Raw genomic sequence first — 26214 nt, 5'->3', positions numbered from 1 at the left:
AACATGTTAATGTTTGGCAGGTGATATTTACCAGGTTCACCATCTTAGCTGAGCATGTTAGCCTGCTAACGTTTGCTAATCACCACTAAACAAAGCACAGCTGAGACGGAGGGGAATGCATCAGTTTTGGTAAACGGGCAAATTGAGATTCTGACGACGATTCAGACAAATGAGGATCACCAAGAAAAGTGTCAGTGTCCTTGTGAGGCTAAGAGTAAAGGTCAGTATGCTTCATCCTCTGGGGACCACGAATGTCTGTCCAAAATCATAAATTTCATCCTAAAATTATGGAGCTATTTCAGTCGACAGACCAGCATTGCCATCCATATCGCCACACCACCAGTGTGGCTAATAAAACTTTTGACCTTTGTGCTGCGTTTACAAAGGTCAGACAGAATCAAACTGGTCTCGTCAGCGTACGACAACACGTTTCTGTGCTGGGAGGAGCTGTTTTCAAAAGGCTAACATGGAAGTCGATGGCGAGGCTGTCATCCCATCTCAGCGGGCTCTCACCGTTGGCTATAGAGCTCTGGGGACGAGGCTAATCGAGCTGGTGACCGTTGTAGGTTAGATGAATTAGTCATATCAGATCCCCATCTGTTTGCCCAGGTGGGCTGGCCATGTGACAGAAAGGCTGGATGCCAGCAGTGCAGACCAACATCTGCCCCACTACCTCTTCTTTTAATTTTTCCTGTCATTTCTTTGCTCTTAGCCGCTTCCTTTTTTTTTGTAGTCCTTTGAATCCTTCAGAAGATGAGAAACCAATATCCTATGCCTTTAGAAATTTCTGCCTGGGTGCCCAAGGGCAAGCTCAGAAGAAAAAACAAGATCACAAACTACAGCAGCCCGCAGCAGAACAACAGCGGCTCGTAAGTGAGGTCTGTCGGAACAATGCGGATTCGTTTAAGCACGTTAAGGGTTTCATCTTCATGGTCCTGTGGCGCTCAGAGCACAGCGGGCTTTTTTAATCAATCCACACTCACATGTGTTGTAGGCACAGAGGAGGACCGGACACATGCTGCGTGCTCAGCCAATTGGAGAGAGCAAAGTGAGTCATGTCTGACAGTACAATGTTGTTTTTTTTAAAACTTTTATCCATTTTATGTCCTTTAACATTTTGGCCACTGTGTTTCAGGGATTTTATTTACTAATACCATGTTTAATGTTAACTGCAGCAACATCTGTGCACACCACTGAAAATCTTTACCTGGAGGCGACAGACTGCAGAGTCTACTGTTCTAAAACAGATATTAAAGAGAGAAAGGAAGATATGAGCCTTAATCTACAATACGTAGCTCTGGGCCTTAAGCTGCAGTTATCACATGAGTGGAGTTTAAGAGCGACTGACAGTTTCGTGCAGAGAAGTGCCAGCAGTACTGGAGGTCCAACAAACACCACGCTAACAGGATTATGTCTGTGCCTTTAATTCGCCTGCTGGTAAACAAAGAAAGCAGGGATGATTCATTTATGAATGGAATACAGTTATTAGAGCATCTGAAGTGTTTGCTGAGGTCAGCTCATCATTAAAAATGGATAAAATGGAATCAGTGAGGGTGCTGAACCTGAACACGGAGACTCTGCCTCAATTTCCCAGCAGACTGCTTCCCTTCTTCCTCTTCTTATTCTATTACCTGCAGTCTCTCCAGATTTTTGTTTTCATTTTGGTTCTTGCAAAGCAAACCTGAATAATAGAAAAAGAGGGAAAATCCTTCATCTGACCTGTGAAATGCACGCAGGCCGCCGATTCTTCTTTTGTGAAAAAAAATCCCTCTGACTCAGGATTGACCTTAAACTATATGAGTATTAGAGTCAGCCTCTAATTAATATGGTATAAATGCACAAATAATCCTATTTAAGGGCAGAAATCCTCAGAGCCATGTGAAACCTGCAAAGCCAACTATTTTGAAAACATAATTAAAAATGGAAGAAATACTAAATCTGAAGAGACCAGAAGACCCAGCCTCAAAAAAATGCTAGAAATTGTGCCTATGAGCTTAAAGACGTCCTGACGACATGCAGTTTGTTTGGTTTGAGCTAATTATCTTCACCTAGTCTCCCCTGTCTTCGCTCAGCTGCTCGTCTTCACACCCAAACCACCTCCATGTTTTATTTTCAAATTATATTACTTATCAATAATTCATTTGCAGCAGCTTGCCCACCCAACTTGTTTAGCAGTCCATCATCTGTTAAATGAACACAGGGCTGGATTAGATGGGTGAGTTGGGCAGGGGCTCCTCCATGTATTGCAGCATCTGGACCACACAAGGGACTTGTCAGGAACCGTTATGACCAAGACCACATTATCCCATATTCCCCTCGCCCTCAGAGCTCAGGCAGGCGGCGCCAAGGCTTCGCCGCCATCATCTCTTATCAGCTGGGCAAAGAAAAAGCAGCAGAGTCAAATATTACATTACGGGGATGAGAGCAAATCAGTAATCAGTGGCCGTAATTTTCACGTTCACAGCAAGCTAAAATATGCACAAGAGGAGATTATGAAGAGGGAAAGAAACAAATCCGAAGTGATCGATCAGTCCAAGTCTGTTTTGTTGTTCTTGTTAAGATTTTCATTAGTAATAATTTAGTGAGTTTGGATGAGGACAGAGGCAGGTGATTATGGAACGCCTAACATCTGTTGTTTTGAATAAAAAGGCCTCTGTGTCTGCTTGTGCATGTACAAGCACAACAGCTACTGCACAGTACAGCATGCATGCAGTGTGTACTGACTGCGTGTAGTACGCCTTGTCATCCTGCTTTGGAGTAATGAAGCTAAACACAACATATGCATCACCTGCATATTTCTTAACACGCTCTGAGCAGCCCGTCATCAGTGGCTTTCTTCGGCTTAATCACATGTCCAACGTTTCCTCGTTCAGCGTCAGAGGAAAATGAGAAACAGCCTCATTACTTTGTGTGTTCACATTAGAGCCGAGCAGATTGATTGTTTTATGTAAAACATCTGCAAAAAAAATGTGCAAAAAATATCTGCACACCCAGAACGCGAGTGTTTGGAAATGAGATGCGAGACTTGTTTACACACGGAGATTTTGGTTCACCTCGAAGGTTTGCTTTAACAAAACACAGGCGAGCACGTGAGCACACGCATTTCAGCTGCCCCTGATCAAACCTGTGTTGCTATGGAAACTACTCGGCAGAAAGTACATAAACGAAACGACCTCTAGCTGAGCTTACCTTTGACTCACATCACCCAGAATCCATCCCTCAACTTACAGCTGCCTTCTCCTAACAGGCGAGGGGCTGCCACAGCGTTCGGAGCTGTGATCAGACTCAACACGTGACGGCAGCAGGTCACAGGCTCACCTCACTCATTCATCACGACCAGGACTTCTCTGTGTTTAGGAATTACAGTCAGGCTACTTTCATCAACACTGATTCTGCTTCTGAAAGGGGAAAGACTCGGCTGCTTCATAAGGTATGCGGCTCCACCTGCAAACCTAAAGCACGCTTCTATTTCTACTTTTTCACAATGCAACGGCGTGTTGACTTTCAGTCCTCTGGCGAGATTTCTGAACTTCCAAGGACAGCCCGGGATGAAAAGAGAACAAAATGATTTTCATACACTGGACCAGAAAACCCGGACAATCATATCCATGAAACCAAGGACACTCCAGACATCCTGGAGCTTTTCCTAAGCAGGTGTGTTTGTATGAGTTTGAGTAAAACACCTTTGCACATGAATGTGAAGTTTAGCAGCGGGTGAGTCGTACCGGTGATCTTGTCCAGTTCAGCCAAAGTCTCCTGGTAGGAGCTGATGATTCCTCCGTATCGTGCCATCACCTCTTTTCTTAAGTTGTCCCAGTGAGGAGACAGCTCCCCCAGCTCCCTCAGGTCCTGCATCCTGCAGATAAACACAGACCTGTGAGGACCATTGTGGTTTTAATGGATATCAAACAGATCATCGATCTTGGCTTGCTTTCGGTTTCTGCGTTGCTTCCGTTTAAAACGTAGATATTAAACATAAAACATGTAATTGAAGGGAGAAAAACTGTTATTGTAATGCTGCATCCGGTGTCGGGTCATATCCATGCTTCCCAAATTCAAATCATCTCAATTTTCTAGTTCGGGTTTTAAAAAATGATTAACAGTCCTGCTAAAAAACAGGCTTAAACATACTGAACCAGGCACACAGAAACGTCCCGAAGCCCCCTGTGCTGAGCCAGATAAACACATTTCTGGACCTCGGGCATGTAGCTGGTGCCCACTTATCCACTCTGCCCTATCAAATTCCTCCCCTGCTCCCACCGTTCTTCTACCATTACTTATAAAATAGTCTTTACTGGTGTCACTGGGGCGATCGGTTCCCTCTCTTTCATCATCTGTGCCTGCAGCCTGGGGCCAGAATCATCTGCGCTCTTTCTTCGGGAAATAATGGTGGCCGTGCACGAGTGTGTGCAGTGTGTATCTGCGCTTGTGTGTGTGGTTGGGGGGCTGATTTCCTACTAGGAAGTACAGCCTCTTTCATTGGCTGATCATTTGCATGTGAAAGGCGACATCAGATGGACAGATATCATTCAGAAACCAGCCCTCCAGCATCCACTGAGGAGTAAATTGCAGTGATATTATAGAAATTAGAGATTGAGGGGGTTCATTGAAGTATTCAGGATAACAAATAAACGGTCATATGCATTTCTTTCATGATAACAAGGCTAATTTTCTGTGATTACACCTCATACATTTTGTATACTGTATATCTTCAAATGAAAGGCTGCATGTTGGTTCGACTTATTGTTAAGACCAGGCATAATTGCTTGAATGCATAATTTAGTAGTTACTTCTTTGTTGTAGTTCAACTACTACAGCAAAGCACTAGGCGCTGGAAGCCTCTCCAGAATATTTCCTGGTTTCCTCCAGGTAAGTAAGTTATTTTTAGATTACTTTGAAGTATATCAATACACAGCAGCGATAGAAACGGTGCCAGAGAGAAAGAGTGAGTCAAGGTCACGTGTGATCAAACCAGCAATATTTTAGTGGGGTAGGTTCAGCCAAATTACACACACACACAACACAAAAACATATATTCTCGTGCACCTCTAGTGGTAGTTGTGTGCCAGTTGTGTGCCAACCGCCAACAGAAGATGAAGTGGTGAGCGGAGCCGCTGGTGAAGCCCAGAAACGTGCGATATCAACCTGTCTGTGCATCCCAGAGTGACGATGTAGTTAGCACTCATCGAGACCACACCTCTCACAGTTAAGTCCAGAGATGGGCTTCAGCCATGGCTTCAACTCGGTCAGTGGGCACGCTAATGGCTGTCCTTTTCAAATGACGTTAAATCTAGCTTGATTCCATAATGAGCTACACAGAATCCTGATAAGATAAAATCACACAAACTTTGGCATATACCCGGCGTTTCAATACGCATGCTAAAAACAGGTGACATGATTTCATACCTCGGAAAACACTGTTTAAGACTTTTAAAAGACACTAAATTGACTGATCAGCTTTTAATGCTTTTCAAGAGCCCTGTTGGTGTTTCTTTGTGGGGGATCAGGGCTGTACTCCAAACAATGATGCTGTGCATATTCTAAAGTTGTGTCATGATCTAGTTCAAGAGGTGGCTGACTGATATACAGCTATGTTTGAGTGTATGTTGTCTGATAAATTCTAGGAGCCAAAACAGGTTTTCCATTACACAGAAGGGAAATCAAATCAAAATCTGGGCAAATCAAACCAAAACTACCTGCATGGGTCTGATAGAACTGCAGGTATCTGAGAGGACACCATCAGCTCACTGCGTATACGTACAGCAAACATATGCAAAGGACATGAGAAGATTTAGGGTCTTTTTTTGTCATTTCTGCTTTATTTTAGCCGGTGAGAGAGACAGTGAAGGCAGGAGAGAGGAGCTGACGTGCAGCAAAGGGCCCGGGCTGGAATGAAGCCCAGGCCGCTGCGGCACAGACTCAGCCCTGATGCTACACGCTCTACCAGAGGAGATACCAGGGCGCCACAGAGATGCAGTTTTCCAGCTCAGCTAAAAACAACTGAACGGGCTGTAAAACAAATGGCAGATCACATATGGGACATTTTCCTCATCTCTAGCTTCTTTTTAGTTCAAAACAAAGATGCAGCTGGAAACAACCTCAAGGCAGAGAGGCGCCGCATGCTGGGCAACTCTGCCAACGCGCTCTGCAGGTGGTTGTAAGTAACTTATGCTTATGGCATAGGAAGATAGACAGAAGGCTTCCTCACACAGAGAGCATATTCCAAATTACCATGGGCAAAGGAAACGTGCCGTGGAATGGGCAGCAGCACAGGCAGGCATGTGATTTTGGGTTATTCGAAAGAAGCATTATTTTCACTTTTGGCATATAAATAGTGCTTGAAACCATTCTTAATTATAAAGGGATTTATACAGAGAGCAATATATGAATATGCATGTTTAATCAAAAGGTATGTGCAACAGTCCTGGAGATGAGCAGCTATGCAAATGAGAGTGGAACAAAACTCCTATTTTTCAACCAAAAATAGAAAAATCTATTTCTCCCTGGTGTCAATCAAACACATTGTTCCCAGCATGCCCACTGCGCTTGAAGGGGCCTCCAGTACCATAAATGGGCCATTTCAACCAATCAAGGGGCGATGTTCTCAAATTATTTGGTATATATAGCAAATGTTAGATGGAACGAGATTGTTCCAATAATTTCTATGAGATTGCAACCATTCAAAATAATCTATATCCTCTGAGTATATATCTCAGCCGCCGCTCTTGGTGTAACACAGTGTCAAACTGCACTATTGTCTCCTGAGACATCTGTTATTTTGTGTCGGGAAGTCTGGAGTGGAGGTCAGGACGGACGATTCCGGTGTAAATAATAGATAATGGATAAAATAATAGAGAAACATATCTGCTTCCTGAAGGAGGGTGATAAGGCAGTGGGATGGTGGATGGAAAGATAGAGTATCACCTCCTTAATCAGAGTGCTATTGTCTGAAAAGAGTAAAGGTGTGATTGAGGAAAGGCGTGATAAGAGCAATGCTGGGCTGATTGACTATATGCAGGTTAAAAAAAGGGTCAATAGGGTCTTTTAGTGTTACATTGACTATATGCAGGTTAAAAAAAGGGTCAATAGGGTCTTTTAGTGTTACATTTAAGAGCAGACATCTGAAAAAAAGTGACCCAATAAACAGTTTATACGTAAAGTTTCTAAAGTATTTAAATGACCTAACTTGTTTCATGCATGGATACTTTACTGTACGCTCAGATTGGGCAACTTCACTGGTTTAATTTAATAAAAAACAGTTCTTGCGAGAGTAACTTTGGAATAATGCAGTAGCAGAAGAGAGGGAGTGATTATTACGAAGAATTAAAAGAATTATTTGATGTAAAGATACAGTGAGTCTTTCACTTTGACTAAAACACGACGCGGATATTAGAAAATGAAACGATGGACAAAAATCAAGCAGAACCGTGTGTTGAAACTGACTTGGACAGATGGTCGGGGTAACAGCATACATTTCCCGAAGAGCAAAGAGCTGTCATGCGGGCACCTTTATTTCATGGTGCGTTATAGTGCCTGTTCAATTTAATCTCAGAGGGCTTTGTGTGCAGGGTCAATAAAAACTGCGTGAGAGGACTGAAAAGCACACCCTCCTTTCACAACACATGCAGCTCGTTCAGGAAAAACTGCTCCATCCAGCAAGCGCGGTCGTTAATTGTGGTCGTTAATTTACAGCACAATTGGAAACAGTGAAGCCGCATGTCAAAATTTCACCTATAGAATCTTGATACGCAATCACAGCACTTGTTTATTAACAGGAAAAGAAGAGGGACATTAATGAGAAACCAGACAGCTCTTAATGAACGGGGTTTAATCGACACCCACACACTGGCACTTTACTGCACATGCGTTAATTATCTTTACACACACACACACGGAGTCACAGCATTTCACTGGAGAACGAAGACAAATCAGCCACCTCCGTGTTCGCAGAGTGAGGTTATAACAAACAGAAGGAAGAAACATCTCAGATTATCATGGAGAGGTGAAGAAGACAAAGTCACCCACCATCCAGCGACGTGCACAACTTTGCAGCAGCAGCTGAAAATGACTAAAAGCATGGAGCCAGCACCAGCGTGAGGCTGGCTGGCAGAATGGGCTAAATGGAGAGGCACCATGGAGAAAGACAACATTTAAAGAGGATTACAGGAGAGGTGCTTAAGCGACCAAGCCGGAGATAGGGGACACATGCCTGTTAATAAACAAACACTGTGTATGGTAGTCACGGTTTGGAGCCTGCTGTGTGCTCATGAGCTGTATTACACAGATAAGACATTTAATAAATATTATATAATTGTCTTCTAAATTTAGGGCTGGTTTCAATGATCAGTTTGCAGAGCAGCTCATCTATTTAAACAGAAGGTATGCTTAGAGATGCTGAGAGATGACAAGTGGAGAACACAGCGAGGGGCTGCGAACGGATTCCACAACTGTTTGACAAAGTTTGCCCAGTCAATACCGGCTGTGTGATTGTTTCTATGTGCGTGTGCGCGGTGAAGGTGGGCGCTGCGCTTGCGTGTGTGTTTTAGCATGTGAATGTGTCCTTGAGCTCTGTGTGATCCTTTAGGTGCACACCGTGATTACAAATCAAACTCTCCTCCCACCACCAAGTTCATCAAAATCTCTGATTGTGCCTGCACTGAAGTGAGCATAAAGAAATCCTCTTAAGGTGTGTGTGTGTGTGTGTGTGTGTGTGTGTGTGTGTGTGTGTGTGTGTGTGTGTGTGTGTGTGTGCATGTATGGATGCATTTGAATGTTATGTATGAGAAGGGGTTGCCAGGGACAACAGGCCAGCTGAGTAATGATGTGCCTTGACAAACACTGGTCGAGCCCGAGGGAAGGGACTCTTTGATCTAATTATGGGTGCACACTCTGGTGAAACATCACCTCCTTCTGACCTTGTCTCAGCCCATCCTCATTCTCACGCAGCATTAACTGGACTGCCCTTTAATTGCAGTTATATTCTTGACTTCCATGAGGTTCTGATGCAGTTTTAACAGAGTATTTGGTAAAGTTAGAATCCACGACAGGAAAACGATCGGTTTTAAACACTGGAGGGAGTCGTGGAGATGGAGGCTCCTCAGCGAGGTAACGAACCTCGATGTGACCTGCCGTCGTGTCGACAGCTGCTTCACTGCGTGCAGCGTTTAGTCAGAGCGTAGCTGCTCATGGCATGATGGAAAAAGGCCAGTTATTGACTTCTTTATTAAAACATGAGTCGGCTGGGCTGCACCAACATATCCATCGGTTGCTCTTGTGTTGTATTTCTGACAAAACAGCTGCACAAGGAGCTTTTGAATTCAGGCACCTGTAGCATTAACCTGCACTCGCTGTTACTGAAAGCGACCACAGGTGGCGCCAAATGAACTTAGGGCTTAAATTAATTATACATACTGTATAATGTAAGTTTAAAGCTTTTGTCTGATTCAGCACTCGTGGCAGGATGCTCCAGGAGCCTTCGCACAATGCTTCATGGGAGAAGGTGTGTGAGCGAGTGTTTGAAAGAGACAACGTTTGTCGTTTTCGGGACACGCGAGCATAGGAGCCTCTTCTGAAGTGTTAAACCGATATAAATAATTCACTCTTCTCCAAATGTAGGTGGAACTTTTAAATAATCATTTACATCGGTGAATGGAGTCGGGAAAGTAAGTCTAGAAACGCCACACACCTACTGTATGCATGATGAGGTAACACCGGGTTGGACTTTTACTTTGAACTTGTGCTTGCTCTCCATTGGCTGGTTAGTTGGTGCCTGCACAAACAGGAAGCGAGCTGTCTGATGCAACGCGAAAGCTGGCAGGCTTTCAAAGTGCCTTACCTGCTCATGTCCTCCTGGATGTACAGCGAGAGCAGCTGTTTGGGGATGCTAAAGGACAACGTGCACTCCTCCATTTGCTCCCGCACAAGCATCCACTTGCTGTCCAGCGTCTGAAATCTGTACACCTTGCATACTGGGTTCTTGAACACTGGGGGAGGGAGGAGAGAAAGGTGTATGTGAGCATCAGGAAATACATCACGTCCTCATCAAAGATAATTCAAACGTTCAAACAGAGGATCTAAACCAACTTTGACAGCTGGCAACGACAAGGACGCCACAGACAGAAACTCTTCAGAAGTCACATGAGGTATGAAGCACAAATTAAATTCTATAATCAATAACTGTGTCTGGCATAGATAAGGCCTTTCTCATCTTCCCAGGCCTTCTCTCTCTCTCTTTCGACTTCAGTGGCGGCAGAGCAGACTAGAATACAGGCTGAAATACAGAGACTTTACTCTGTTAATCTTTGCCTTATTATTTCCTCCATTTACATTTTAATTGCTTGTTTATTGTACAACAGTGGGGTACAGGCAGTTGAATCATTCTGAAACTTCGCTTGCTAACCTTGTCGTCCAATTCTCCCATTAAAACCTACTCAGATGACGCCCCGTCTTCTTCGTTTTTGCAGAGAGTGGCTAATAGCAGCAATCGAAGACTGGAAAGGGAAAAACAGCTCTAATGCTCTTATCTGCATGCTGGCAGCGGAGGGCAAGAAAGCTGTGAGCCTTGAACAGTGTTTACCACCCCTTTTGGTTTGCAGAGCCGCAGTCATAAAGGAAGTCACTCTGCGAGTTGCAGCTGAAGCACCCGGGGTGAAACGTTGACAGTCTCGCTCCAGGCAGTCAAACATGCATGGCACCAGTAAAGTGTTTCTGCTTGAATTCAACAGTGGGAGCCACACTTCTGCTCCTCCTGACAGCACACACAACGCTGTCACTAGCAAACCCTTCACACGGCGCTGGACCCCGATCTGGACCCAGATTGTCCTTTTTTCAAAGTCATCTGTCCAAGTGCTCAAGTCATTGATCCTGGTGGTGCTACACGTTTTTAAGTTCAGCGACGGCCTTCAGTGCACTACAGAGGAGACTAATGTGAGACCCAATGTCATGAGACGTGCTGGCTGGCTGGTTTTAACAGCTTTGATTTGAAATCCACACTAAAAATGTGCCAACAAAGCAAATGTGAAGTCTTTAATTGATTTGCAATATTGGAATCTATTTCTCGACCATCAGCAAACATTACTGTACTGTATGTTTTCCGGCCTCAGTAATTTTAGTACATGCATCAGGAGCTGTTGGGAAAGTTCACTTTCTGCGTGAACTAGTTCAAAGTTCACAAATTTTAAAATGAACTAGTTCAGTTCATAGTTCATAATTCAAAATTTTGAACTAAGTTCACTGTTCCAAAAATGAACTATTTCATAGTTCGTTTTTTCCATATGTTGCTGCGAGCTATTATTTTTCAAAATTATTGCCACAGCCCATATAGAACCACAGACAGCAATAATTTTACCAGTTTTAACACTGTAACGATGCGTCAGATTTCATCTTCACATCCAATTTTGAATCCTTATCCAGCCAGGGTTTACATTAGCATTGAGGGGACAGCATTTCCCCATTGTTGATTTAACGCTTTGTTGCTGTCCATTCAGTCCACACTAGTAACGGCTGCAGCTTTCACCCCATGTGACTGAAGTGCGGATTTTCTTTTTGAAAGCCGGTGGGCAAAGTTTGTATAGAGATGTAAGATTTTTCCCATCCTCACTGACCTAAAACTTGTTTAAAACATCATGATGCCTCCTTGCTGCTTTGTCACCTTTGATGATGCATGCAGCGATGCGACACTGGTGGCTGGGGTTGCCAGATTGGGTTTTTTCCCCCTACATATTAAGGCCTGTTTACGGTGTGTTTTAGCCGGGTTTTCGCCTGGAAGGCTCTATAGAAATCTGGCACCCTATTGAATGAAATTAAACTGAGAGAGCGTGCTGTTCACAGACAGCAGAATGAACGAGTTCACAGCAACGTTCATCAGGCAGTAATACAGTACGTTCAGTTCATGTTCTCCCAAAATATGAACGAGTTCATGAACTATCGTTCAGCTTCCCTGTACCAACATGGCAGCTGGTTCCTGGGAATTATGGGAATTGGTGTTGGGTGTATGGAGCCGATGCAGCTGGGGACATGATTTTGAAGCACATGATAGACTACAGCTTGGTAGTTGTGGAAGAATAACAATGTGCCATGGATTAATCTCAAAAGCGGCTCTGGCGACATCCATGCTGACATGTTTACTGTAAAACGGCGTTTCAAAATAAGAACGATCTCCATCCAGATGCATCGACCGATGTTTTCATAGCATGAGCGATATATTGTATTTGTCTCACTGTGCAGCCCTGAACTCTTCATTTCTGATAAATTCTTTCATATTTGCTTCTTCAGCAGGAATGAATGGGCCACAGATAGGGTAAGGAAATTGGAAACTGAGAGATAAACTTAACAAAAACTAAAAGAAAATGAACGTATAATGCCAGACTGAGCAGGTTAGAAAAGAAACACGGCCTGGTTTGACTTTCTATCCCTGAACATCTAAAGACACTTCTGAGTCTGTTTAGCACAAATATTTATTTACTAACAAAAACATATTCAGCATCAAAACAAGGTATTCTACTAAATAGGCTAATTTTATCTTAATTTGTTGCATCATAATATGCAAAAATACTGTGAGCATACGCTCTAAACGCAGCTACATATCGACAATACAGATCCTCTGAGGGACAATAACTGGAAGCCAAAGAGGCTACAGAGAGGCTTATTATTATTCTTCTACGATGCTGAAGTTGATGTTGAAATTAATGATGATTTAGGTTAAGCCTGGCCCTGGAATGACCCCAGAAAGGATTAATAATTGCGCCTAAATGAAATGGGATATTCAGACATTGTTGGCATGGGGATTAGAGAAAGTGAAATGGATGACAAAAATAAATGGGGAGCAAGGGACACATGGAGAGAAGGGGATGAAGGCACAACCTTAATCGGAAGAGCGACAGTTGCTGACTTCCACAGCCGCCAGAGAAGCAGATTAACCCCTGAACTCCCCCCTGCCGCCGTGCTAATCTGACCACCAATCAGAAGCCTCTGTTTCCCTTCCCGACACCTCTTAAGAAAATGACTTCCCGAGACGTGCTGTGTGTGGGCTCCCCGCTCTCTGCATGCTCATTTTGAAAGGTAATAAAAGTGGAGGGCTAAATTGCATTAGTCAATCTGGCGGGGTCTGCAGGGAGGGTATTGTTTTGACGCGCTGCAGATGTGCACCTGCAGACGTGGCTGCAGTTCACCAGCTAATCACAGCAGAAACAGTGAGCGACAATGACACCATGACAACAGGCGTGGGGCTGCTGGGGAGTTTAGGGAGGTGGTGGGAATCGGGATAAAAGGGGAAATGGATCTGTGGAACAAATGAAGGCATGGGATGAAAAAAGGAAACCAGTTTCCACAAGTCTCCTCTGAACAAGAGCTGTGAAGTTTCAACACAGCGGGAGTCGTGACCTTCTCAAGTCTCTCTCCCTCTATGATTCTCTCTGTCTCTACCAGCCAGAGAGCTAAGCTTTCTGTGTCGCCACTAAATTAGTCTCACGCAGCTAGCATGGCATCTTTTGCTCGTCTTCAGTTTGTTCACAAAGAACCCAGAGGCTTTACCTCATTGTCAGATACCTCCCACTACTCTTTGTCACTGTCTACAAACACCAAGACTCCTTCTGAATGAAAGCAGGGAAAATATTAATGCTTTAATGCCCAAGAGATGCCTCAAAACTTGTTCATGGAAAGTATTTTCAAGGGCAGTTCAAGGTCAGTTAGATATAAATCAACATTAAGGGACTGTTGGATAGAGGATGATGTCACAGGATGTTAGCTGGCATATTTCTGCACAGAGTCTAGATTGATTATTGCAAGCTGTCCTTTGAGACCATTACGAGCTGAGCTTTTGCCATTTTTATCCTGTAAAAACAACTTCTTATTGCAAGGAGGTAAAGAAAAAAAAGCAGGAAAAGTGTGAAACATACCCGGGCCGGTCAGCAGGTTATTTTCTCTGTCAGTGCAGGAATGGGACGCAGACTCACACACCACGGGACACTGCAAAGGAAAAGGACAGCAGGGGAGAGAAAGTATCACTCGGCATCAAAACGCTCTTTATGAGGGAACAACAGTGACAATGAAGTATTGTTCTGAGGAGCAGGCGGGTATTGATCCTGACTGTTACTCATAAGGTACACTGGAGATGACCACAGCCACAAGCAGGTGAAGCCAATATGTCATCTCACAGCTTCGTGCTCAGCTCAGGTAAGAAAATCTGAGGCCTGAATAAGTTAGCTACGCCAGTCAGAGCTCTCTTCTCTCTCTCTTCTTCTTCTGTTAAATCCAGCCAGTTTGAAATTAAAACATGACACAATAAAAGTGTTTATATCAGTTTGATTTGTGTTTGCATTTCTACAATAATACCATTAAATTTCAAAGAAGCACAGAGTTGTGGTGACAGACAGAAAAAGTAGCTGCTGCATTTACTGTACAAACATTCAAACACTAAAACATCTAAAGACCGCGCCCGCATGGAACCACGCAGAGCAAACAGCCGCTGCTGCACTGCTCTCTTTTCAGTTTAAGTCTTCAAGCATGTTTCTCTTCTGCCTTCACTGCAATCAGCGATGCCACAGCAGGTGACGACTGAAGGAAAACACCTGCTGTGACTTCACTGACTGAGATGGTAATTTATTACCTCCACTGCCATTTCAGCCTTTACCCGCTCACCGTATTGTGGTTGCCTTCTCTGGTGGTAAATTTCAAATGACTGTGCATTAACTTAGAGTCCAGAAACAACACGTTCATCAAAGAGACAGTGCAGTGTGCATGCACAGAATGACCACAGGTTACTGAAACAAATCAGAAAACCGTAGCTGACACACATGAGGAACCACACAATTCTATTATTTCAATTACAACGTGTTATTGTTTCATGTAGTGATTTCCTCACATCAGTGAAGCAGGGAGAGGAACTCTGTGGCTTTGTGGTTTCAGGCAGAGGTAGATAAAAGCAACCTCTCACCTCTGGCCAGGAGTCCTTCAAGTGCAGCTAGTTAGCAAATTAAGCTCACGTTGGCTCCATGAGTTTGAATATAAAGTCTCTGGTTGACTTACTCATGTTGCCAGTTGACTTATCCTTAAGGGACGATCTTGTAGAAGCGTGTAGACATGTACTAGTTGATTGTAAACTTCCAGAAATACAAAAAGATTAAAGTTGGTGACTCATGTGTTCATTGACTGTGGAGGTGAAGCTAGGCAGTACGCTGATTAGCTTATCGAACACTTGAAGACACTTGATATTTGAAGATACAGAAACTCTGCATATATACATTCTATACAATGGAGTACAGTGTATAGTGACTCCAAACAAAAAGCGGAGTGACTGAGAGGCTAAGTGAGGGAACACTGCACTGCTGACTCGCTACACAAACGACAAAGCCATTTCCGCATTTTCCAAGTGTGTTCGTATTTGTTACTAACGCCGAACAAACAGTCAAAGCAAGGCAAAGCAAGGCCAGGGGTTTCAATACTTAGTTTGCAGTTAGATTAAGCGGTCAACAAAAAATACACTCTCCCCACTCACCCCCTCTCCATACAGCCGCCGCAGTGAACAGGTGAATATATGTCCAATCATTCAATAATTCAATCACTGCTCCTTAAACACGCCCCCGTGACATGCATGAAAGGTGTCAAGCTGACAGCTGATGCCAACACAAACATAAAACATCAACATCTCAGCATATAGCACCTACACAGTGTTTTCGGTATTGCACATTGCATAAAAATGTATGTAATAGTCCATAAAATATTATTGCTAATGGAAAAAATTTAAAAATTGTACAGTTAATGGAGAAATAGCACATGGGGTTAGACTTGCACATGGTTCAAGTACAGTGTTTTTCGCTACTGCACACACAGAAAATATGTACATGCATAGACTTGATTCAAGGAGACAGGAATGTAACATTGAAGAAGAAATGTAATATTGCATGAGATGTAATGGCATGATGATGAAAACATAGAATCACACAGTGCAAAACAGAGCAGAGCAGAAGCACTTAGTAGTTAATTCAGTTTGGATAAAAGCGTCAGCTAAATAAATGTAATGTAGCCTGTTTGTAATGTAGCCTGCTGCTAACAATTACAGCTTCTGTTAGACAAACCAAACACACAATTTAATCCCTCCCTGACTCTTTGGTTCTTGTGTTTTGTCAAGGAAAAAAAGAACAAGTCTTTGTGGATTTACTACATTATTTTGATGTTCTCTGTTTTAATGTAGCATATTGTTGCTTAAGCTGATGCAGCAGATGGTTTCTTGCATAGAGCCATCTGGGAAAACAGAGAAGTCATCCATAGAAACTGTTGGAAAAGGGCAGGCGCTCTCAAAAGATCCTTGGCAGGTGATTGGATGAATCATCTGTGTATCGCCGTCTATCACAGGCTAACTATAACCAATCAGGTGAATGACCGTATGATGTGGTAGGACTTTTGTTGAGGCCAGCTGGGAGAAAAGTGAAAACATGTTTTCAGTGGCGTTGTTGGCAGTTCGGATATAACTGATGCGATAGCAGCATCCATGCTAACCTCTTTGAGGAGCCGCCATTGTTGATTTTGAGCAATCAGTCTCTCCTCTCACTATCGTCACACCTAAACCCTGCCTCAGCTGCCAGCAGTTCCTCACAGGGTGCTGATTGGTCCAAAATAACAGTCTGGCTGCAAACACATAACTTGAAGGCAAGATGGATTCTCGGCTCATGTAACGTTGTGATCTGGCGAATCCAGCTGCCTCACAAGGTGGATTGTTATTGCCATTAAGTACAAAGCCATCACGTTAATAAAGTTAAGTATACCCCTACGTCTGCACACTCTGATAAAACCCAAATATGTGCATGTCACAATGATGCCTCTGCTAGGCCTCTGATACTTAAAACCATTAATGCCTCTTGATGCATTAATTCTGGGGCTCCTCATCAAAGCGATACTGACAACTAACAATCTTTTTTGCTCGCTTTATGTCAGCTCTGCCCTGTCTGATGAACCATTTAACACAGCTAGACAGCCAAACCTGTCCCCTGAAACGGACTTTAATGACTGCTAGGAACAATCCATCACCTCTGCTGGCTTAGAAACTGATCCTGAATAAAACAGACACCGAACTAACACCTATGCTCACGCAAACTCCAAAATAAAAAGTGTCAGCTGAACAGAACAACTGGCATCTGGAAATTTCAGCAAGCGTGAAAGTAAGGTCTGTGATAATGAAAAGTATTAACAATGAGCCAAGAGCCACAGCTGTGAGAGGAGGCCCATTGTAATCGTAGGCAGCGGACAGCATGTGTTCGATGGCGCTTTGATGACTGAAATATGTAAAGAGACCAGATCAAAGGTGACTGGAGTCTCTTTCTTGTTTCAGCTCAGTGTTCTTCTCAGGGTCAGCCAGATATTCATAAGCAGCAGCCATCCAAGCAATGACGGGGAATGATCAAACAAGTGCCTCAGACGCTCCCACAGACACACAAAACACACACACACAAACAGCACATTCAGGCAGGAAGACGAGCACACGACTCAGGTAAATCGAACAAGAACTTCCCCACGAGTGAGTCTTGAGTCTCAAGTGAGCCCTCCCTAATGTTTGTCATATCCCTTCCCTCTTTCCTCCCCTCATCTTCTACAACAGAAACAACGCACACAAGGGGAAGTGTGACAACACATACACACACACACACACGAAGGGCAACACATTCATCAAGGCGACATGGGCAGATTGTCAGTGACACTCTGGAGCCTAGCAGGGAACCTCCCTGCACCAGCAACAGGGGTGGGCAGAAGCGAAAGCCAGTCAGCCATGTAGAAGCCCTTGGTCAATTATATAAGACAGTGATTCACGCACGCACGCACGCACGCACGCACGCACGCACGCACGCACGCACGCACGCAGCCCATCAAAACCAGGCGAGGACTGCGAGTCTCCTTGCTGCCTCTCAGAGCTGTGCTGTGCTGTGGTGACAAAATCAGGATGTTCCCTTTTACAGATGAAAAACTTCATTAAAGCTCCTTCTTTACTTTTTAATACCTGACTCTGCCAAAAAAGCACACGTTCACTCGACAGGTGTTCAACAAACCTGGCTCCGTTAGGAATGCACCGAGAATTAAGTGAAATCGGAGTACGTACAACTTCATTTCTGGCGTGGTGGCACCCCATTCGAATGACACAATCTTCAGTTGACTGTCAGGCTGAAGGAGAACAGTCTTTCTTCCTCTTTCACTCCCCTGATTACGTGAGTCACTTCAGAGCCGAGTTAAGCGCTATGCATTGTATGAGATTAGAGGGGAGCAGGGGGCGGTGGCGGGAATGCAACATCAAGAAATATCTTCCCCTCGGTCAGACGAGAGAAGGTTGCAGGACCGGCTGCACAATCCCAAGTCAAGTGTATGTATGTCAGAATGCTAATGTGGTCAGCCTGTGTTTAATCTTTTCTATATATGAGAGAGAGACAGCACAAATGTACTCACAGACTCAGACATTACACGCACACACATCCTCTAAATCCCCATTAGGGTTTACTGAAGTTTATTTAATCTCATTGGAGGACTTGAGCAGTGCCAGTCTAATCCTAGCATTAGCGCTAGGCATCTGGAGCATGGAGACTCCTGTTCTGTCTCTTCACCCTGCTGTTTTACCTTATGTGATGGTATTTCGGTGGCGATGTGGTCCACGTCGACCTCCTCCATCTCCCCCATCTTCAGACGACTCACCACCACTGTTCCTGCTGCGCACACACCATCAGATGACCTACAGGGAGACAGCAAGAGAGCGACACAGCGTTAGCCTCCTCATTTAATCTGCTGAGTAAAAAGTGTTCTGTTAAAAAGTGTTCTGTTAAATGATCTTCTCCGCTCCCTACTACCTCTCCACGGACCTAAAAAATATTCATCTCCATGTTGGGGCCCCTCAACACTCCAAATCTAATAAGCTTATTTCCAGCCTTGAACAGGTTGTGAAATTATGAAGCTGTTTGACTAAAAAGTGGAATCAGGACAGAGACGCTTGGACTGCGGCGATTTCTTTTCCTGACAGATTTTGCAGCAGAGGATGACGGCAGAATAAAGCTGAGCCCGCTCCAGAGGGAAGCTGGTGGAGGTGAAGGAAGAAACATTTCATATAACTGTTCAAATGGCTGTTTAATAACCCAGGCTATGTGCCCTGACAGACACAAAATTGATACTAGAGTTTTCATATGAGGGAGCCCGGCCAATCACTTTCCCAATCATGGCGCCATGATTAAGGAGCTGATAGAAAATCCATAGTATTGGCAGCAAGACAGACGCTCTCAAATGAAGAAAAATGGTCCCTGGGCATCGTGCGAGCAAGATGATCACCTTAACAGACCCATCCCTAATGTGCTCAGTTCCACTCCAGCTGGAGAAAATATTGGATATTGTATGCCAGCCAATGGTCTGGGGGAGACGGGGAGGAAGGAGGGCACACCCCTGACTGAGGACGAGAAAGCGTAAGGATGGTGATGGAAGCGGAAAGGATGCTTTCGAGGCCAATCCATCTCGGTCGGACACAAGGGAGACAATCTAAACGCACCCGAGGGAAAAGCTGGGAAGGAGTGTGAGGGACTACAGGAGAGGAGGATCGTGAGGATGGAGGGACAAACGTCTGTGGTGGGACACTGGGACCGTCGGTTAGCGCTTAATGTCTCGCAGCAGTCCCCAAATAACATTGGTTGGTTTATAAATCTAATCGTTGTCCCTTGCCAGACACCTGTCTCAGTGTTTACTCCTGTGCTCATCTTTCTGCCCCCCCCCCCGCCATTCCTCAGCATCTCCCCGTCCACCAGAGGACTGACGCGGTAAAAGAAAGTCACCCTGACTTTGAACAAACAGTACGCATTGACAGTGGCCCACACATAATCGAGGAAATGGAGATTAACATGCGTCACGTTCAGTGATAGTCCTCCACAGGCAGAGCTTCGGGGTTACTCTGGCCCTCTACTCTTCAGATTGCTCTGCCTCAATCCACTAATGAAACTCTCCATTTAAACAGACAGAGGGGACTTTGTTAGAATTGCTTTAAGATAATTGGTTCATGCCTTTGAGACATATATTGTGATTTTTTTTTTTTTGTGGCCAAACGTACCGTGAACTCAGCACCTGTTCAGATACGATCTTTATACGTTATTGTCTGCGAGCACATGAACTCTTCTGCTGCTCATTACAGTGATTTGATTTTCTTCCATTACTGATTCACTGTACAAATTCAGCTGAAATCAAGCAGAGAAGAGGGCAGAGACATCAGCCTCCTGACAGAACGTCTGGTCTGCGGTGACACAAAGTTTTCATTTTCTGTTTTCAAAGCACAGCATTTTAGCATGCACGCTAACTGACCTCGAATTAACTTTGAAGCTTCTGATGAGAGCTGTGGATGAAAATGAAGCCTGTCTCCCTCCCACACCTCCTCCTCCCCCCTCTTTCCGTCTGTTACAGCTGGCATAGAAACAAATCTACAGATTGTTCTTTGCCTGCGAGCCCATCTTTTTTTCAAATCTAATTGGCCCGGCGTCTCGTTTATGACAACACTTAATCAGACGGCTTTGTTTAAAGTGACAAAAATAATGTGCTCAAAATCTCCGCCATGAATTTAGGACATTTCAAAAAATAATTAGTTATCAGGAAAGTGCCTCACAGTTAACAGTTATTTCCTTTTGAAAGCCTCTCTCGCAATTCACAAACATATTCCAACCTAGGAACGTGCAGCGTGATTTGACAGTCTAACAGGCTCGTGATGTATGAGCCATGTGCGTAAGCGTACGCGGCAGCATGCAGGAGTCCATAAAGTATCTGTGTTCAGAGTCAAATCTGACATTTATTTTGTCAGGAATAATTACATTCTCGCATCACAGAAAAATGTACAGAGAAGTCACAGTATATCATCCACTGGGGATCCAAAGTTAAGTGTTAACGGTTGGTTGGAACTTCCTACAGAAGTTCGATGAATTAGCAGTCTTTGCACTGCAGGCGCTGCGGGTATTACGCTTACTTAGTTGTGAACCTACTGTATGTGAAGCCAATTATATTCTTAGGCTGAAAATACTCGAGCTACAAAACTTAATTTGCCCAATAAAAACCGAGTGCGCTGTCTGTTCAGCACATGACAGAGGACAAATTAAATGAAGTGACACTCACCGCCTCGTGAGGGTTTGTCTCTGCAAAGATGACTTCAACAGTCTTTATAACGCTCTGTCACATCGCACTTTCTGGTCCAAAGAAATCTGACAACTCTCACAATGAGGGCGAGTGTGTTCAGCTACATGAGAAACGTATCCACAAAGACGACGTCTGCCAAGCTTGGCCCGAGCCGGTACAGATGATGGTGACTTCTGGAGCTTTAAGACAAACGAGTCATACCTAAAACCACCACACTTTCCCAGTTTGAGTGGTCTGAGTGAAACTTTCCAGCCCTGTGGTTGAGCTGGATACACGTATGTGTGTGTTGCTATGCAGCAGAAGCATGAGCACCATTGTTTGTTTGCGGTTTTCCAGTGTATCACAATTACCATTATCAGTATTTTGCTGTATTATTATAAACACTATCATTAGCGTTGTTATTATATGTTTGTTTGGTGGTTACACGGCAGCTACAGATGATGAAGATTACTATTTGTGATGTTTTGTTGGGTGCAACGAGCAGTTGTACTGTGGCGTATTAGACTTGCAGAGCAACACAATACATTTGAAGAAATAGTCGGTAATACTGAAAGACAGACAGCTATAAGAGTAAAAGTGGCCGAGCGAATGTCCTCTTTCTGCTGCCATGCGAAGCAAAAGAAGGAAAAAAATTGCAGAGTGAGACTAAAGGGAAGGACAATTGTAGTAAAATTTTCAAAGGTCTAAATTTAACAGCCCGTGGGTGGGGAAAGTTCATCAAAAAACTTCAAAGCAGTAACACTTCTGTGGCCGTCAGGCGCTTCTCTCTGCAAGAAGCCTCGCAGAGGAAAACACCTGACAGCCACAGAAACGAAGCGTCAACACCACCGGCTTTTCCCCGCGCGGGGGCTTTTGCCTCGGCTGTGGGACACTTAAAATACACAGCACAGCAAGGAAAAACTATTTTGCTTTTTGCTCTGGATTTCGTCCACGGGAGGTTTGGTTTAGGGGCCTCCAGGACACCTTGAAACGTACGCAGATGTGGAATGGGAGTGGTCAGAAGAAATTAATTGCCAGGATCCTACACAGGCAACAAGGATGCTTCAGCCCTGAAGTGCAGCAGTGGAAGTGTAGATGGGATTCTTGACCTATATAAAGCTGGACGGGTGGGCTAAATATAGCAATGGCTAGTTTTCACTGAGGACAGATGTTAGGACACAGGACTGGAATAATGGAGAATGCCAGTTTAAGAAGTGATACTGAGAGTCCTGATTTTTATTGGGGATGAATGACTTTACCATGAGACACAGCAGTAACTGCACATTCTGTGACTAGAGGACTGACTCAACCAGTAAGACTACACTGAAAGCATTGTTCACAGAGCTGGTCAGAATCAGCAGGAGACATTAAACTGGGCACACGCTATTCAGCTTTTCTGGACAACCTGAAGTGTATTCCCAAAGAAACAACTGCCCTGGTTTCCTCTGGATGAAATAGAGTTCTTTGAAAAATACATATTCAGTCTGAATTGAAAAGGAAAGTTTTGTAAAAATTTGTTTGGCACTGACATGAAGTCGATTTTAGAGGCAGTGGCACGCTCTGGACTCTCTAATGCTTGAAAGGTCAAGCAAGGCTGCAATTTTCAATCAAAACAAGCTGATTTATCCAGAACACACCAGTGGGATCAATCTCCACAACATGCAAATTTATGCAATGTAAAAAACCCTGTTTGTCTGCTGCAATACATCTGTAATACGCAGAATAGGAGCTGTGTCAGGGCAAGATGCACACTCGCACAAGATTTGTGAGTTTTAACGCATCCTATTTGTTCCAGTTCCATCACACGCTGTATTCTTGCATGACGAGAACTGTCTTCACACTACATTTACTTTTATGTTAGTGCTTAGCCAGTGTCAGAAACAGTCTGGGATAAGCTGCTTTCACAGAAGAACCAAGGTGGAAAAACCATCCAGAAAGGATGCTATCTGTTTAAGACTTGCATCGATCCAGGCTGGGACTGAGAGCTAGCTGCTTGATGATTGTTGTGTGCATTGTCTACACAGAACGTCAGATGGTGGGGATGTTGAGAAAGCTGTTGATGCAGCAAAAGACCACCCAGACTTCAAAGAGAAAATCCCCTGGGCTTCATTAGCATACAGGCTACCATGGCAAACAGAAGATCTTCACTGTTTCTGGACAGTAATATGGAGAAGAGTAAATGTTTGAGTATTGTAGCGTAAGCATGAGGAAATGTAACGTACATTTCCAAAAGGCTAATGGTTCTTAGTGCAAATGTAATGTTTGCAGTACATTACAGCTGTGAGCAGGAGCTTCTGCGCGTCAAGCTGTGGTGATGCAATGCAGCGGCATGAGGACGTACTGAAAACAACTGTCTGCAGAAAAATCTTAAACTTTTAACATTTAAAAAAATAATTCAATATATCAACAATGTCCTGCACAGCCTATTATTGCCATCGGCTACAGGAAAAAGGAAAACTAAGAAGACGGTCTCAAAAGACGTCAGCACCGCAGAGCAAAGGTGTCAGGATGTGGCCGAGGTGAGAACAGGTCAAGAAACTTGTTCCTTCCGCAGGCTGTTGTGTTTACCACAGGCCTACAGAGACCAATGAAACCTCAGAACACAAGCTTTATTACACGAGGAGCACGGCTACATAGTGTCACAGCAGGTCAGGGTGTTCGCGGGCTGGCTGAGAGACCAGCGGCTGCGCTGTGTCTGCAATGCCGACGCTAACCGGACTGCAAAAGTTCAACAGAACTTCATCCCAAAAATGTAATGTTCACCACTGAGATCCACAGTCCTGAAGTCTCCCTGAAGCATCTGACTGGGTTTAGTAGCTTACACTGATACCTGGATTCTTGCATGTACTTTACTATTATCTTTTAGAATATTCATATCATCAGCATTTAATATTGTGATTTTATCCATATTTATCAAACAATAACGTTCAGTTCTGATGAATGAACAGAGGGTATTATATATTTCTGTCACAGGTGTGCAGGTCAAAATATTCACACGCTCACTGGGACTCACACACCGAGGCCGGTGGTATGTGTCAGTACAAAATTGAGAGCACACACTGCAGGGGCATTATTAAGAAATAATAAATGACTACATTCATATAGTGCTTCATCATCAAAGTCAAAGAGCTTCAGTGAAGGGGGAAACTCGCATAAACCACCACCACTGGCAGCCATTTTGTGCCAGAACACTCACCACACATCAGCTGGAGGTGAAGAGGGATGGAAACACTGAGCCAATCAGAGGGCGATGATGAGGTGACCAGATGGAAAGAGCCTGGACATCGAGGAGCCCCCTCCTCTTTGCAATAAGGGCATAATAACCGCAGTGAGTCAGGAGCTCGGTTTATTGTTTCATCCAAAGCATGGCCTCTCCTACAGCACAGTGTGGCCATCACTGCTCCGGGGCACTGGGACCTTTGTTTGGACCAGAGGGTAGACTGCCCCCTACTGGCCCACAAGCACCACTTCCTGCAGCAACTTCCACAGGTCTCCACAGGTACTCACCAAGCCCACGCCTGCTGAGCTTCAGCCGTTCAGCAGAAAGAGCACGAACTGACCATTAGCACTGTGAAGAGCCTTCAGATTACAGTACGGGACAGCTGATAGTGCCAAATTTCAGGTCAGATACATGTACAGTATCCTGTTTCTGCTGGGTTTACTCAGAGCTACATACAGGAGCTCTCATCACCACTGCAGCACAAGTCAGCGTAAAGCTTTTCCTTTCTATTTTTTGCATATTTGCATAAAGTACAGTGTCAGAGTCGAGATGAGTGATTGAAAGGCGTTGGTGGTCTGAGCATTCAGCTGTCTGCATACATTTCTGACGATGAGGACAGATGGCACACATCAAGTGCGAAGCCACTGTAAAGCTAAGCGCAGATCGATGACAATTGAATGAGTATGGGTAGAGATGACATTTGAGTGGGAGAGGGCAGGTAGCGCGGCGATGAAGAGCGAAGCGTACGCCCGGATGATGACCTCCTTCACCACTCACTCGATGAACACTGCATGATCAGTCTTTAAGTGTTAGAGGGGCAAACTAAGCCAGAAAGCCGCATTACAAAACATGAGAAAACCCTAAAAGCCGTTCGCGCACATGCATCAGATTCTGAAAAACTGGAGAGTAAATCACGTAGTCTGTTTCAAGTGTAATGACTCAGAAACAGAGAGAGAGAGAGTAGATGCCCCCACAGAGAGCCACTAAGGCTTCATAATTATTTTTCTACAAAGTGTAAAAGAGCTGACAAAACACTGCGCCGCCTTTCATCTCCGTCAAACAGATGGTTTTTGTCCTGTAATTGCTCTTGAAAACGAAGCCAAGCAGCAGCATCTAGACCGCCGCGGATTCCAACAGGCATGCGCTCGCTGGAGGACGGGAGCGAAGCCTTTTTATGAACTGTGTGTTCATTTTGTGTCTCAGTTAAAGTTAGCAAAGCAGCGCTAACGCTCGAAGGAATATTTACACGTTTGGGAAATACCTTTGTTCACTTTCTTGCTGAGAGTCAGAAGATTGATCCATCAGTCAAACACGAGGACGGAGCAAGGAAACGTTATCTTAGCTTAGCATAAAGACTGGAAACAGGGAGAAATCGCTGGGCTGGCTCAGTCCAAAGGCAACAAAATTTGCATACCAGCACCTCTAAAGCTCATTAATTAGAATGTTAGATCTTGTTTGTTTAATCTGTACAAAGAACAATGTGTAAAAACAACAAGATGTAGTTTAACGGGGGGTTTTGTGCTGGACTGTATCTTGGCTGGGCGTAGTGACGTCCTGTAGTCATGTTATTGTTATGTGACTTATCTGCATGGCTGCAATGGGGTTGTGTCAGGGGGATCTGTGTCAGGGTCCTGGCAGGCCGAACATAACTAAGCCGAGAGGAGTCGCAGGTTCAAGTGCCAGCCTCAGGGGACGAAGCACTAACAAGCCTTCATCTGTGTCCCCATACATCTTTCATTGGGGGATTGATGGGATGCTGCATGCAGACACTATGTCCATGCATGAGTTGTTAGAGCCTACAGGAGAGTGTGTGTGTGAGAGCTACAGCACAGCAGATGAGAAGGGAGAGCTGCTGCTGAAGTGCTGGTGATTGCAGTGTAATGGAGCTC

The 26214-nt window shown here is 44.3% G+C and overlaps 1 protein-coding gene across 3 annotated transcripts in view; it reads right to left on the bottom strand.

Annotated features, from left to right (window-relative positions):
* inpp4b (inositol polyphosphate-4-phosphatase type II B) overlaps positions 1–26214 on the bottom strand; it is a 123027-nt gene that overhangs the window by 39174 nt on the left and 57639 nt on the right. For all 3 annotated transcript variants that reach the window (XM_070980398.1, XM_070980405.1, XM_070980415.1), the window contains 4 exons: positions 18595–18706; positions 13896–13965; positions 9836–9983; positions 3726–3856 (listed from right to left, as the gene is read on the bottom strand). In XM_070980398.1, the coding sequence (XP_070836499.1) occupies positions 3726–3856; positions 9836–9983; positions 13896–13965; positions 18595–18706 (461 nt within the window). The remainder of the gene's footprint in view (positions 1–3725; positions 3857–9835; positions 9984–13895; positions 13966–18594; positions 18707–26214) is intronic.

The sequence above is a fragment of the Chaetodon trifascialis genome, chromosome 2 (assembly GCF_039877785.1).
Source record: "Chaetodon trifascialis isolate fChaTrf1 chromosome 2, fChaTrf1.hap1, whole genome shotgun sequence".
In the NCBI taxonomy this organism is placed as follows: domain Eukaryota; kingdom Metazoa; phylum Chordata; class Actinopteri; order Chaetodontiformes; family Chaetodontidae; genus Chaetodon; species Chaetodon trifascialis.
This window is presented reverse-complemented; position numbering and strand designations above follow the sequence as displayed.